Genomic DNA, 14000 nt, shown 5'->3' with positions numbered 1-14000 from the left:
GGAGTGGCACAAATCATAAATATCAAGAAATATAAAAAGCTAATTCAAAGCACATTTACAGAGGCTGAAAAGTCTTGTACTTTAGAAACATAAGCAGTACTCGAGACACAGATACTTGGAAATGCAAGAAAAAAAGAGGCATAGTAACCATATGGAAGCATACAATAGAGCATGACAAAAGGTTGTTTTGTATAGACTGCATCTTGAGACTTATTGCAAAATGGCAGTAGATGACCTCAAAGAGTTAGGCTACACTGGGAATGGACTCAGCCCACTATAGGGGTCCGCAAAGGATGAGAGAGAGTGAAGTGATTGTACTCTGAGGCAGATCATAAATAGCAAGGGTGTTCGGTAAGCACACTTCTGGGCCCCCAGCAAGCCCTGTAAACCCCTGGGTTAGGGCAGATGGAGGACTGGGATTACTTGCCTCTCTTTTTACAGTCACCAATGGATGTGATGTGAGCTCAGGCAAAGTGGGAGATAAGGGTGATGAGGTTAAATGATGCAAATAGAGCAAGGGGCAGAAGATGGTTGATGTTGGAGAGTTCAGCGAATGTGGGGGTCTCCCCCAACAGAATGCTGTGGCGCCCGACCTCTTGGGAACTTCCTATATGGAGCATGGCTAATCCAGAGCAGCCTACGGCATAGTGCTTTACAGCTGACTGGGAAGAAACAATCTTTTTTTTTTTTTTTAAAGCGCCTCTTCTGTGTGCGGAGCAGGAGAGAAGCGATGGCAAGAAGTCCACATGTAGCAGCAATGTATGAAAAAACTTCACACCTAAAGCGACACCTGGTCACAGAGTGTACACTGAGGTATGGAGGGTGTTGTCTTCAGCAGTTACAGTTGTTGATGGAACTGAACCACACTCGCATTCAGAATAATGTATGTCACATTTTATCTGTATACAGTAGATACATGACCTTCAAGCTCATTAGAAGCTTTATTGATTAAAGGCTGTAATATGAGTTGCCCTTTATTTATTTTACGCTATACAATTCCATAAGTCTAAATTTCACTAAACACCTTATGTAGTAATTTGATTTGTTTCAAATTAGTTTGGGGATATACGGCATTGAAAGTATTAAAGGAAAAGTCCAAAGGACATGTTTTCTTTTAAACAAACATAGTTATGCTAACGCTCAGTGTTGCTTATCAAAACACATTTTGTGTGTATCCTTGAGGCACGACAAAAACGTTGAATGTGTTTCCTTCCTTGTGAAACATTTATGAAACCAATTTTTCTTTCTAGATGTCAAATCCTCGATAACTTACGCCATTTTTACTAATTCGCAGTTTGCGACATGGCCCCTGTTGGTGCATTGATACACCTCTCTTGCGTGTTATTGCCGGCACCTGGTGCTTACCAAAGCAACCCGAAGCAACGCAAAGCAATGCAAAGCAACGCAAAGCAGGCGATGTACACTGTGCGGGACTCACTTACAGAAGTTAAACTTAGCTACCAGTGGTTAAAGGCCCTGTTTACACCTAGCATTAACACGGGTCTTGGGGGATCCGATCACAAGCACTAATACGTCCGTTAATATGCAAATCAACATCATTTCTGTTTGCGAAGACCAAATACGATGTGGCTTGGATTTCCCGTTCCTTATCTGCAGTAAATAAAAAGATGAAGAAGAAATCGAAACAGTACAGACTGGGTATTTTCCGGCATGCCCAGGCAAGAGGTTTGACCCATTCATGGTATAGATAAACAAGTATCAGGGACCGGACCATCAGAACAGCATCTTTTCTCCTGGCTGTGTGACTCTTTTATCCATCCTCCAGCCGTCACATATGATGATATGTTATTTCCATACACTGCAATCTGTAAAAGAGAGAAGAGTCCTTATGTCATCGTGCCAGACTTTGGTGGTAGTTAAATTAAAGTGAATCGGGCGACATGCCCACTATGACCCATCAGATCTGTGTTATCACCTTTGATTAAAAAAAGGCTTATATATATATATATATATATATATATATATATATATATATATATATATATATATATATATTGTAACATCTCTAAGGGCTTTTTGATAGTCAGTCGTGGACAAAGTTAGCTGACACAATTTGAGAACCAACTGGAGATGAGAAAAAGAGGCGTGGCTTTGACAATGTATTTTACTGTCTCGTCCATGTTGGGGACACATCAGACGCTTCAACGTTGACACTATGTGAGAGATAAGCGCTCCAATGCGTCCCAGACTACCTCGGCAAGTGGTTCGAGGGATCGGATTGCAATCTGCCTCAGTGGTCGTTTACGCTTGTACATAGCACTGCAATATCTGAATCCTGCATTGGTACCTAAACTCAGAGCTATTTTTAACTTACTTGTACTAGTAAAGTTTATATTGTGCTCACTTGTTACTTTTTTTAACAGAGAGGTAATAGTCTGGGGGGAGGGGGGTGGCGGATGATAAGCTGAGCCTTTTTTATTCATGAATTTCTGCTTATGAGGGCGAGTTTGATTTAGTTGTGGTGTGTTTTGATTCCTCTCATTGATATATAATACAGTGTGGTCTCTCTTGTACTGAGGTCCCTTTCCCTGAAGCTGTCATGACATTAGACCCCTCTCTACTGTGTACGTTTCCAACTGTAGATTGTGCTCATGCGCTGCGAAAAACCATGTGTACTCTGGCCATGTTTTCAAGGTGTATTTATAAAGCACATGCTTGTTAGTAAGTCAGTGTTATTGCTACAGTTGTGCCAAAATACTTGAAAAGATGCATAATCACTAAAGCTCCCCACACAGCTGTTTCCAGGAGTCCCTTTAAACACAGCTGCTGCAGTTCTGTGTGATTCAAACCCTCCGCCCATGTTGTTCCTCCCTTCTCGGTCCCCAAAGGTGTCACCTCAACAACGGGCAGTAAAAGAAGCTTTCTGTGTTCCCGGGTCCTCGCTGAAAAACACAAAAAGCACAGAGCCAAGTGCACGAATGGCCGTTTGTGTAGTTTTGCATTAAACAATTCTGAAAAGGGCATTTGCAAATGTGTTAATAATGGTGGCAAAGTAGCTGGGTTTCGGTGTTGAACAGTGAGACTATTGTCTTGGCTCTCTTGGAGCCTGCTGGAGAGATTAAGCACCCAGAGAAGAGATGAGGTACAGAAGTGTGGTGGGAGGGACTGGGTCGCAGGGTTGATTCGAAGGGCTTGGATGGTGGTTTTGGAGTGTGTTGCAGGGGAGGGGGGCTCCCTCTCTTGCTCTCACTCGCTTCCTCCTCTTTTTTTAAATAAGAAAGTCGGCAAGGGCAGCTGAAGGCACGCAGCACGATGTAGTGCTCTAGGGCCATGTGGTTTGTATTAGTGAGGACAGGGTGTCTGGCACCAGGATAGAGAGTGGGTGGTGCAGGGGGAGTTTAGGTTGTGTAAGGTTGAGAGGTTACAGGACATTTGGATTTCAGATATGAGAATATGAGATTCCACGATGAGAAAGACCAGTGTGTTTGGCCGTTATATATATATATATATGTTGACTGCATCTAATATATATATATATATATATATATATATATATATATATATATATATATATATATATATATATATATATTAGATGCAGTCAACAGACACCATGCGTAAACACTAATATACAAATAGGATGTACTGGGATATTCCATAGACTGACATTTATATATTTAAAACCTAGCTACCAATCAAGAGCGCTGTATTGTAAAATGTTTTCTTTTTCTTTTCTTCGGCAGAAAAATGCATTATTACAAATGCTTTGAACAAAACTCCCATGAACTGACTTTATTATTTGACAAACACAACCCACAGGGAGCTGTTGAAAAATGCTAAATGACTCGCCTGAAAGCAAACATACACTTAAGCTCAATCATTAATCATTGGTATATCCAGATAATTACAGTTGGATGAGATGGACTGAGTTACCACTTTTACTACACCCGTATAATATTATGCAGCCCGCCGCATTTGGTCGGACATAGATTTCAGTATAATACAGCCAATCCCACAACGGCCGCAAAAATGATCATAGCGTACCCCCTTGATGCGTGGTTAGTAAAACAGAATACAATAAGCTTTGTAGCCATTTGTCGCCTTCTGTCACTCAGTGCAGTGCGTGGAAACAATGTATGGTAAAGGGCAATGCCCTGTCATATTGTCAAGCGTGCAGGTGTTCATTTGCATCCGCTCCATTCAGCTCGATCAAATGCTGAAGCTGCAGTCAGCAGTGGACTCAGACCAAGACAGTGTATCACCAGGGTCCAAGGAGAGAGCTTACAGACATAAACTGCAGGCATACCAGGAGGCTCAGCAGAGACAGGCAGAGCTCGTCCAGAAGCTTCAGACCAAGGTGACTACACAAACAAATGGACCTCGATTTAAAAAAATTGTTACCTGAAAAAAAAAGATTACTCATTTGGCTCCACTTTACACAATTTGTTTGTTTTATACAAGGTTCTTCAGTACAAGAAGAGATGTGGGGAGCTAGAAGAGCAGGTGCTGGAGAAGACCTCAGATTCTGAGAAAATGAGGTTGTTGGTATGTTTAGACTGCTGTGTCACCTCAAAGGATTAGGATTTGTTAGACATTAATATTCCAATTCGAAGTCTAAAGGGCCTGCTATGGTCTTCGAGGCCAGTCAGCATTATTGCAATGTCAATATGTTAAAATATTTTCAACAACTTCAAAAAGATGTTAGATAGCAAATGTTTTTGTTCAGTTAGTTCCAATTCATTTAGACTTACCATTGCACCATTATATCTCCATAAAAGTATATACAATGATACAAAAGAAACATTCAACATATATACATAAGACACAGAAAACAGGAAATGTGCACAGAAAGTATTTCATGCTCATTTGTATGAATCTAATCGTTTATGTAGGAAATAAAAAACATTTAACAGCCAGTAAAGGAATCATGCATACCTAAAAGCAGAACATGGATTTGTACTTTTATTTAAATGTATGAAATTCACCCAAATATTATTCTTGGCTAAGTGGCCTCCAATGGGATTTCCACTGTAATTATGCTGCTTTACAAATATTAGGTAACTGCTAATGTTCTGTGTGTGTGTGTGTGTGTGTGTGTGTGTGTTTGTTCAGCTCCAGGCCCACCTGGACTCAGCCCAGCGTCAGCAGCAGACAGAGCAAGATCTCAATGTGGCTATCCAGAGTAAGTCTGTTCAGCTGCAGGAGGAGCAGAAGAGGTGAGTGATGGGCACCAGGCAGTGCGGGCAGCCGGCTCATCCAGCCAATAGAAAAACCTTGCATTGCTTCTGTATTCACATAATACATTTTTGGGGCGTCTCGGAAAAAGTGCACAAAGTTTAGAGTCCAGAAATCCTCCACAGCAGCAGGGAGTAGCAAATTGGATTCAGACTCTGAGGAGTACATTCATGGACCAACCCATTAGAATTCTGCCTTTTGTTTCTCCGTCTCTTATTGGGGAGGAGAAATCACGCTGCAATATTTCTGTCAAATGTGCGGACCAGTGATATTCCAAGCAGTTCCCTGAGCTCACCCGCTGTTTTCCCCCTGCCCCTACTGCAGGGCGAGGGCCGAACCTGCCCTTGGCAGATAATCTCAGTATCCAATTTGTCAGAGAAAATTAGTGGGTCTATGTTGGCGCCCTCTTCCAAAGCATTTTAATGATGCTTCACATTCAGTGTGGGCCAACCTCTGCAGCTGAGGCCAGCTTTTAATGCCCTATGATTTGTACAGTTATGGAACTTTATTTGAAATGCCCATGGCAGAGACCTGATCATTTTTACTGCCTGAAATATCACTTACTGCAGCGTTACCAAGATCTATCCACTTAAGCTCTGTGCAATGGAGAGATTTAGCCTACAACCAGCACAATGTTTTTGCTTCTTACTGGGATTACTGCACTTCCATTCAAACAGGATATCATCGCATACATGCAAACACGGGTTTGGCTTCCTTTCAGACAGATAACCAAACAGCAATGTGGCGAGCATTACTGTAACTGGGTGCGTGTTTAGTGTGAGAATGATTTAAACATTTTGGTAAATGACTATACAAGCAGATCTGGTTGATATTAAATCGATGTTGACACAGTTGTATAAAACTGTCTCACATGTTCACCCTGTAAATTTGGTTGGCAAAGGTGGATCTGAAGGATCCACAGATGTAATATGAATGTATGGCTGTATGAGTTTGGGTGCTGTGGAAGTTATCACAGGAGGGTGTTATGACAGACGTTTGTCGGGGGGAAAATGCCAAATGGTCTTAACGCTTGTTGTTTCCAGGTGTGCCAGCCTCAGTCAAGTCAACTCTATGCTGCGGGAACAGCTGGAGCAGGCGGGCACTGTCAACCAGGAGCTAACAGAGAGCCTGTGGAAGGCCCGCGAAGACGCTGACTTGTGTGATTCCCGTCTGCGCAGAGAGCAAGAAGTGAGGGAAGAAAAAAAACACAAAAAGGAAGCGCTTTAGTCAAAAAAAAAAGAGGGAAAGCTCAAGTTTATCCCTTTCTGCACAGAGATTGTGCAATTAATCTCCCATTGAGTTCACATGGGGTAGGAATTCCATTCATAGCCAGTTTTGCCAGTTCATTCTCATTCCCTGTTCGTTTCATTGCTATGATTTTTGAGTTGTTGTTTCCTGTGAAAACATTCCAACTGCTAAGGGGGAGGAAAGTTTTGTGCAAACAATCTGGCGTTCGTGCCGTAAATGGGCTACATCTGTTGATTCAGGGAAATCCAATTATTTGTGTGTGTGCCAGTGTGAGTCCAAGCGTTCCAGTGTTGCATGTTGTTTGTGATCACAATAAAACGATGGGTGCCATCATTTGCTGTGAGGTGAATCTTGCCACTCAACCTCCAGTCTTCGGTTCCCCATATTGTCTTCCTCTCCCTGCAGATTTGCGCCTCCCGGCTAAGTCGTGAACAGGCCCGTGTCAGAGCATTGTGGCGCCAGGCTGCTTCCCTGCGCAGCACTTTCACCCAGCTAAGAACTTCCACTGACAGGTGAGCGTGGCACACTGCCAGAATCCCTCCAGCAACTCTGGATTCCACAGGAACCCCCACCTCCTCTTGCCTCTCACAGTCACGACTGCAACCGCAATCTGTCTCCCTCTCAGCCGAGGATGAAAGTGGAGCAGGTCAACAGGGTCGCCAGTCCCCCTGCTCATTGTTTCCTCAGTGAGGTGGGTGGGGAGGTTGGCTTAAGGTGTCCAGCCTCACTGTTGAAATCATCCATCAGGACAAAGCTTGAGCCTCATATATGGCTTCTATAAGGTTGAACTACTGTGAGCACTACTGCAGAGTAATTTGCTTTAATAATGATTGCTCAGCTCATAGACAGCTGTACAGTACTGTAACTTAAACTGAAGATACTTCAAAGTGAGCCCTGATCCCAGAGCTTAACCGCTACAGACATCCATTCTTTTCAAACATAAACAGACCGTTTTTTTTCATTAGGCTAATGGCTCACAACTGTATGAACGAAAACAGCACGTTGTGTTCCCTTTCTTTTTCTAGAGTCTTGCATAGGTTCTGATACATTCTGCAAATTGTGATAGATTTTACTCTGTTCGACAGGACTCTGTCTGATATGCGGGGGGAGTGTGTCGCTGCTGGCAGGCAGCTGCATGTCACCAGCATGACCACAGAGGTCAAAGTAACACAAGAGAGCACCTCTCGTGGTTTGGACATGTCAACACTGGAGAGGCAGTTGAAGGACAAGCTGAAAGAGGCCATGCAGCTTCAGGGTCGCTGGGACGCAGAGAAAGTTGAACTGAACTCCAGGTAAAGTCAACTCCAAAACCTATGTGACCCGGTCTCTCGTAAAGAGTGAAATCAAAATGGCGAAGGCTCTCCGTATACTGACACTATTTTGACGAAATAATAGTTTCATTTAATCGATAGAGCTGTCAAATTGAGCTTCTCCACAAAGAATCACATAATAGCACCACTTTAACTCTTGTGTTTAGAGATGTTTTCATAAGTTTCTTGGAAATAAGTCATTGGACATTAAAACAGCATAAAAAACAACCTATCGACCGACTGGGACGAAAATGACAGATTGGTCGACTAATTTGCAAAGAAGGTGCAGCCTAAAAAAATGAAATAAGATAAAGCTGCATTTTGCTTCAGGTCCGCTGGTTTCTATGATAACTACATTGAAGCAAATCATCCTTCAACCCCTTTCAAAAGTAGATGTATTCCTCCCCATGATTAACATCTCATGAAAGTAATTGTTCAATGAGGAACATTTTAAGTCAGTGTAGAGATTATTCGACCAGGACTGTGGAGAAGAAAATGCATCACAAACTGAAGTAGAAATTCTGGGCGTGAGGTCATTGATAGTGCAATTGCAAAATTCACATTCTTTCTATGATTGGAAGAAAAGCCAAACTGAATTACCTCATGTAGAACCCCAGAACTTTACACGGGCTTTGATCATAAAAATCCTCCACATCAAGCACTTTTGATGTCTTTTCTACTTCAGGCAGAGGACTGCAGGAATGTCAGTGCCTTTGTATTCAGAATCTTAGCTTGCTTTTAATCTTATTGGAAAGTCATTGTCACCCAACAATTCTATGCAGCGAAGATGATAGTGTTGATGGTCTAGTGGAGGAGGAGCACATGCCAGTCTTGTACCTTCAGTGTCTCACGTACCTGCATGTGTGTTTGTGATTCCGCTCTCTTTTTCCATTCCAATGCATGTCGATCTATGTAGAGTCCTGGAGCTCACTGATGCAGTGAAGCACCTTCGCGACCAAAACGGCGGGAAGGATTCCAGCCTCAACACCATGCAGATCAGTCTGGATAGGATGGTGGGACCTTGGGAATCACGGCTGGGAGGTTGTAGATAGACGGGTGGTTAAGGGCCTGATAAACTCCACAACTTCCTCGTCTAGAGGGCTGCAGTCTGGGGAATGTCAGGCTTGCTCTGTGTGCGCTGCTTATCTGACCTTAATGGTTTCCTGCTCAGGAGACGAGGAGAACAGAGGATAAAGCTGAGATGAAGGTCCTCCACACGGAGATCCAAGCCCTCCAAAATATTCTATGTCATGTCTACCAGGTCAGCAACAAAATCAACACACCTTGATCACACATTAGGGTTAGCACACAAAAAAACAGGAGGAGCAAAGTCAATTCGTGGCACCGGCACCTCATAGAGGCATGTTCGGTTTCCAACTCAGGTTCAACAAATCACGTAGGCAGTTGCCACTAATTCTACGAGATGCCACGGCATTTGCCACTAGTTTTTAAGTCATGGCACCGGCATCTCGTAGAACGCTGGTGTCAGACCCGTTTTCAGTGATTCACAGGTTTTTGCGTGGGCAAAAATAGCCTGTGCTTTTATTTTGAAAGGGAATTTTGAATGCAGCAGAGTGCACTCTTCACTTGCGTGAGTTTACACGCCAGACTATTTGTGATAGTTCGCTACTGTAAGCTATTGCATTGTGTTACTGGGCGGCGCTTTAGGAAGCAGTGTTCGAGTGTAAATTTCTGAGACTTTTATTCTAAAGGGGGGGAAAACGAAAAGAGAGATGCAGAGAAATGTTTTGAGTCAAAAGAGAAAGACATAAATAAAGTAGTTGCCGGCTTAGCTGAACTAACGAAGCATTGGGTTGTTATATATATATATGTATATATATATATATATATATATATATATATATATATATATATATATATATATATATATATATATATATACATATATATACATATTTATATATATATACATATATATACATATTTATACATATACATATATATACATATATATATATATATATATATATATATATATATATATAGACTATAGATATATGTCTGACAACAGCGTTCTAGGTGCCGGTGCCACGACTTAAAAACTAGTGGCAAAAGCAGTGATATCTCGTAGAATTGGTGGCAACTCCCTAGGTAATTTGTGGAATCTCAGTTGGAAACCGGAAGTGAACCTCTACGTCATTAGTGGCATCTGCGGTGAAAACCGGACATGCCTCTATGAGGTGCCGGTGCCACGAATTGAGCTTGCTCTCTCTCCAAGAAAATGTTTCTCCATTCTCCTTCCTTATATTCGTCTCCAGTTGGTTGGCGGTGAGGGTGATGGCAGTGGCTCTGAAAACGCATCCTCCTCACCTCTTCATTGCCGGTCTCCTCTTAAGAACACCACCCTGCTGGCTGTGCACAGCGCTCTCTCCAAGCACCAGAAACAAACACAGGTCCATTAAAAGTGGCTGCTCTTTGCTCATTGTAGAACTATGTTTTAGAACCTCAGGGTATAGAAACTCAAAATAAATCTCTGTGGCATCTAAAAGTCCTACAAATAAAAGAAGAGACAATTAAAAAGGGGTTTGACTGCTAACGAGTATATTTAGCTTTGTTTTAAGAGACTGGAAGCCCAAAAATGTGTGGAAGCTCTAGTTAAGAGAGATAATTTGTTCAACATGTCGCTTCTTTACCTGCACACCACAAACAAACCCCAGGACCTGCGTGGGCGTCTGGACGCTGCCCTTGAGCAAGTGGACACCCTGCGGGATCACCTGCAAGAGAAAGACACTGAGAGGAGAGAGCTGGAGCAGATGATCCAGGATGTAAGGAGGGAAAGTCAGGAGGCTAAAACAGCGCTCGAGGAAAACCTCAGAGAGTGCCACAGATATCGCTGTTCACTGGAGCTCATGTCCAGGTAAACCCTGATCCTGCAGCTATGGTACTTTTTCAAGACTGCAGACAAAAGGTAGTTGCTTCTCTGTGTATTCTAGGTTTTTGTAACTCTCGAAATTTCCACTTGGCTTAAATGTTGCATTGTTGATGACAATTTTTAAGTAACAAATCTTCATGGTCATTATCAGAACATTTTAAAATGTATTGAAACCCAACAGAAAACAATATTTATACAACAAGTGTTTATGTTGTGAAGTGTGTTGTTGATATTGTTTTAGTTTTTTTGTGTCATAATAATGATGATGGTCATTGTGCAACAACTGACCCCCACACACTCTCTGCCTCCTACTCTGCCTCTCTCTGCCTCCGTGTCTCACAGTGAGAAGGGCGGCATCGAGAAGCGGCTGTCAGGGCTGCAGCAGGAGGCGGACTCCCGGCGTGCCGAGCTGGAGGCACTGCGTGGCTCTTCGCTGGAGCTCCAAAGACAGCGGGACCTCCTGAGGCAGCAGAGGGAGGATCTGGAGATGCAGCTGGCACGCCAGCGCACGGAGGCCCAGAGAGGGTACCGCCCCAGCGAGAGAGAATGACCGTTACACAACACACATCCCGTCACCCGTGATTGTTTTCAAGCACCATTTGTTTACAGTTCAGATCAGTAACACATGTCATTCTCCGGCCGGCAATGCACCCAGATGACATTTGCATGACAATGTAAATGATTTACATTGCATTACTGCACTCATGCAAGAAGGAAACTTTGTGTTCCTCTTTCTGAGGGTTTCTTTTGCTTAAAAAAAAATTTGATTAGCTAAGAATTGGAGCAGGACATGCGATACAGCAAAAAAGCAACTCCCTCAGTGTTCTGCCCTTTGGCACCAATATTTCCCCATCTTTAACAGTGGAGATAGATTGCTGTTATGGGATTTCATTTATATCAATAATCTGTGTGTGTGTGTGTGAGACAAAGAAACAACGTAAGAGAGACATGTATGTGTTGCATCGTGTATTTCAGCGAGAGGAGTCTAGAGGAGCTTGAAGGGAAGCACTCAATTCTGCGCAGGGAGTTTGTGACAGTGAAGGAGGCTCTGAGTCAAATCACCCTGCAAAAGGAGGTGTTGGAAGATGATAAGGCCAGCCTCGCTCTGGCTCTCAGCAAGGTACAGACCAGGTAGCCGGATCTGTTTTACTAGAGTCTCCCTAAAAATATATATCCTTAATATATTTATAATTCACTCCACAGATGGAGTCCCAGAGTGCCGCACACGAGTTAGCCCTCACTAGACTGCAGCATCAGGAAGCTGCCCTGAAAGACTCTCTGGCTAAAATGGCTGCCCTGGGCGAAGGCTTGGCCAAAGACAAGGTGGAGCTCAATCGCATTCTGCTGCAGGTCAGTAGCTGTGCTGTTGCGTTGCTGCGTTGATAGAAAGCAGAGTGTAACAGAACAGAAGTGAAATATTTTGGTTTCCCTTCCAGACTGAAGGTGAGAAGACAGAGCTCGTTGGACGTAGAAGGGAAGCTGAAATGGAGCGGGCAGTGGCCCGGGAGGAGACAGCACGGGGGCAACAACAGATGATGAACCTGCTCGCTGAGAAACAAGCCCTGGAAAGCTCTTACAGCCTCTCACAGGATCTCTGCCAGAGGCTAGAAGCAGAGCTGAGCCTGCTGCACGAGGAGAACGCTCGGGCCCTGGAGCAGCACTCCCAGGTCAGAGACCCCCGGCCAGTCACACACCACTTCAGCCTCCATCCCCCCAACTCCTGCCACCTGGGAGAACTATGTTGATGTTATTTATAGCTTTCAGCAGGTTCATGGAGCTTCTTGTCACATTAAATGTATTGGAGGTTCTGAACACATCTGCTATGCTTTTTTTTTCTTCTTTCGAATGGGATATGGAGCGCAGTTTGAGACCCGCTCTGTGTTTTATGAGCAACTTGGGACATAACAAGCAAGGGATCTTCATGAACAAATATGAACTGGAAAAGATAAATAGATAGACATATAATATATCCAGTGGGGGTTCGTGAACGACCCAATAAATTTACACCTAAAGTATTCCCATTCTTCTCTCTGCAAGAGCCAGATCTCCGTGTTACGTAAAGAATGAGAAGAATCCTCTCCTGTTTTGTTATCTGTTCAGAATGTGAAACTGGGATATCCGCGTTAATCTCAACTAGAATATAAGAAACGTAAACAATTTGACAAATTCCATCCAAACATTTTGAGACAGCTTATCTGTAAAAATAAATTATCTGTGTATAAAACAAGCCCTGGAGTGGCCCCCATTGCACTAAGCTCATGTTTCATCCCCTTATTGGGCGCCACTCACATCTATAACATTGATGTACTTCATCCACTTTCATATTTACTTAAGGAGAGGCTGAAAGACATCATGTGCTAATATTTAGTTAGTGCGGGTTCATTTTAGTTCGGTTTGAAATTAACTTGCAGCAATTGTTGCTTTTTAAACAATTCGTTGCAGTGAAATATTAGAAGTTGCAAGGGCTATTATAGTATTAACCATTGTGTGATCGTGTGTTAGTAACTGGCCAGGGAAATACAATTTTGAGATCCGACGATTAACAATAAAAAAATCTTCTCTTTCAGAATAAGGCTTTATTATTGTTTGATTCAAACCAGGAGAATAACCCTAGTATGAAATTTTGGGAAATAGGATAAATTGCTTTCTTGCTGAGGGTTAGATGAGAAGATTGATGCCACTCTCTAGCTGGTTAGTTTAGCGTAGCATAAAATGTCTGACATCAGCTCTAAAACTTACAAATTCACACTTCATACCCTGTTTGTTTTAGCTGTACACAAACAGTAACATAAAGATGACAGGTTGTGGTTTTACGAGGAGTTACGCGCTGGAACTGTTTCTTGGCTTGACCAGCGCTGTCTTGTTGTCACAGGGAGGTTGCCAGGCGAGCGGCAGAGACTTCAGGAAGTCACTGGCCAGGCCAAAAAATAGTTCCTGCACATAACCCCTTGTAAAATCACCACGTGTTGTTTTTACACTTCAATTTTTGTACTGAGTAAAGTAAACAAAGGTATAAAATGTTTTAGCTTTACAGATGCCTGAATACTGATTTGCCTTTGGACAGAGCCAAGCTGTTTCCCTTCTGCTTCCAGTCTTAATGCTAAGCTAAGCTAAATGCCTGCTCGCTCCAGCTTTATGTGTAACATACAGATATAAGAAAGGTATCGATCTTCTCATCTTACTCTCAGCAAGAAAACAAATAAGCGTGTTTCTCAGAGTGTTGAAATATTCTTTTGAATGACACTGGTTCCTGTCGAACATCGAGGCCTCAATTATTGTTTTACTCCGACCTTTAAAGCCAACGGCTGAATCCCAGGACAATCCTCTCCACAGTACCTTCATACGATAATCTG

The 14000-nt window shown here is 42.9% G+C and overlaps 1 protein-coding gene across 12 annotated transcripts in view; it reads left to right on the top strand.

The window, feature by feature from the left end:
* The window catches only part of crocc2 (ciliary rootlet coiled-coil, rootletin family member 2), a 33349-nt gene that overhangs the window by 6632 nt on the left and 12717 nt on the right, over positions 1 to 14000 (top strand). For 11 of the 12 annotated variants that reach the window (XM_068591142.1, XM_068591140.1, XM_068591137.1 and 8 more), the window contains 14 exons: positions 4166 to 4318; positions 4423 to 4506; positions 5074 to 5177; positions 6240 to 6384; positions 6850 to 6956; positions 7530 to 7736; positions 8671 to 8767; positions 8926 to 9015; positions 10034 to 10168; positions 10433 to 10632; positions 10990 to 11172; positions 11623 to 11767; positions 11851 to 11997; positions 12084 to 12314. In XM_068591142.1, the coding sequence (XP_068447243.1) occupies positions 4166 to 4318; positions 4423 to 4506; positions 5074 to 5177; positions 6240 to 6384; positions 6850 to 6956; positions 7530 to 7736; positions 8671 to 8767; positions 8926 to 9015; positions 10034 to 10168; positions 10433 to 10632; positions 10990 to 11172; positions 11623 to 11767; positions 11851 to 11997; positions 12084 to 12314 (2028 nt within the window). The remainder of the gene's footprint in view (positions 1 to 4165; positions 4319 to 4422; positions 4507 to 5073; positions 5178 to 6239; positions 6385 to 6849; positions 6957 to 7529; positions 7737 to 8670; positions 8768 to 8925; positions 9016 to 10033; positions 10169 to 10432; positions 10633 to 10989; positions 11173 to 11622; positions 11768 to 11850; positions 11998 to 12083; positions 12315 to 14000) is intronic. The other variant, XM_068591146.1, reaches the window with a different exon arrangement.

This window comes from Clinocottus analis, unplaced genomic scaffold, assembly GCF_023055335.1.
Source record: "Clinocottus analis isolate CAN_PGR_092001 unplaced genomic scaffold, fCliAna1.0.p SCAF_25, whole genome shotgun sequence".
Taxonomy (NCBI): domain Eukaryota; kingdom Metazoa; phylum Chordata; class Actinopteri; order Perciformes; family Cottidae; genus Clinocottus; species Clinocottus analis.
The sequence above is the reverse complement of the archived record's forward strand: the minus strand, read 5'-3'. Positions and strand labels throughout refer to the sequence as shown.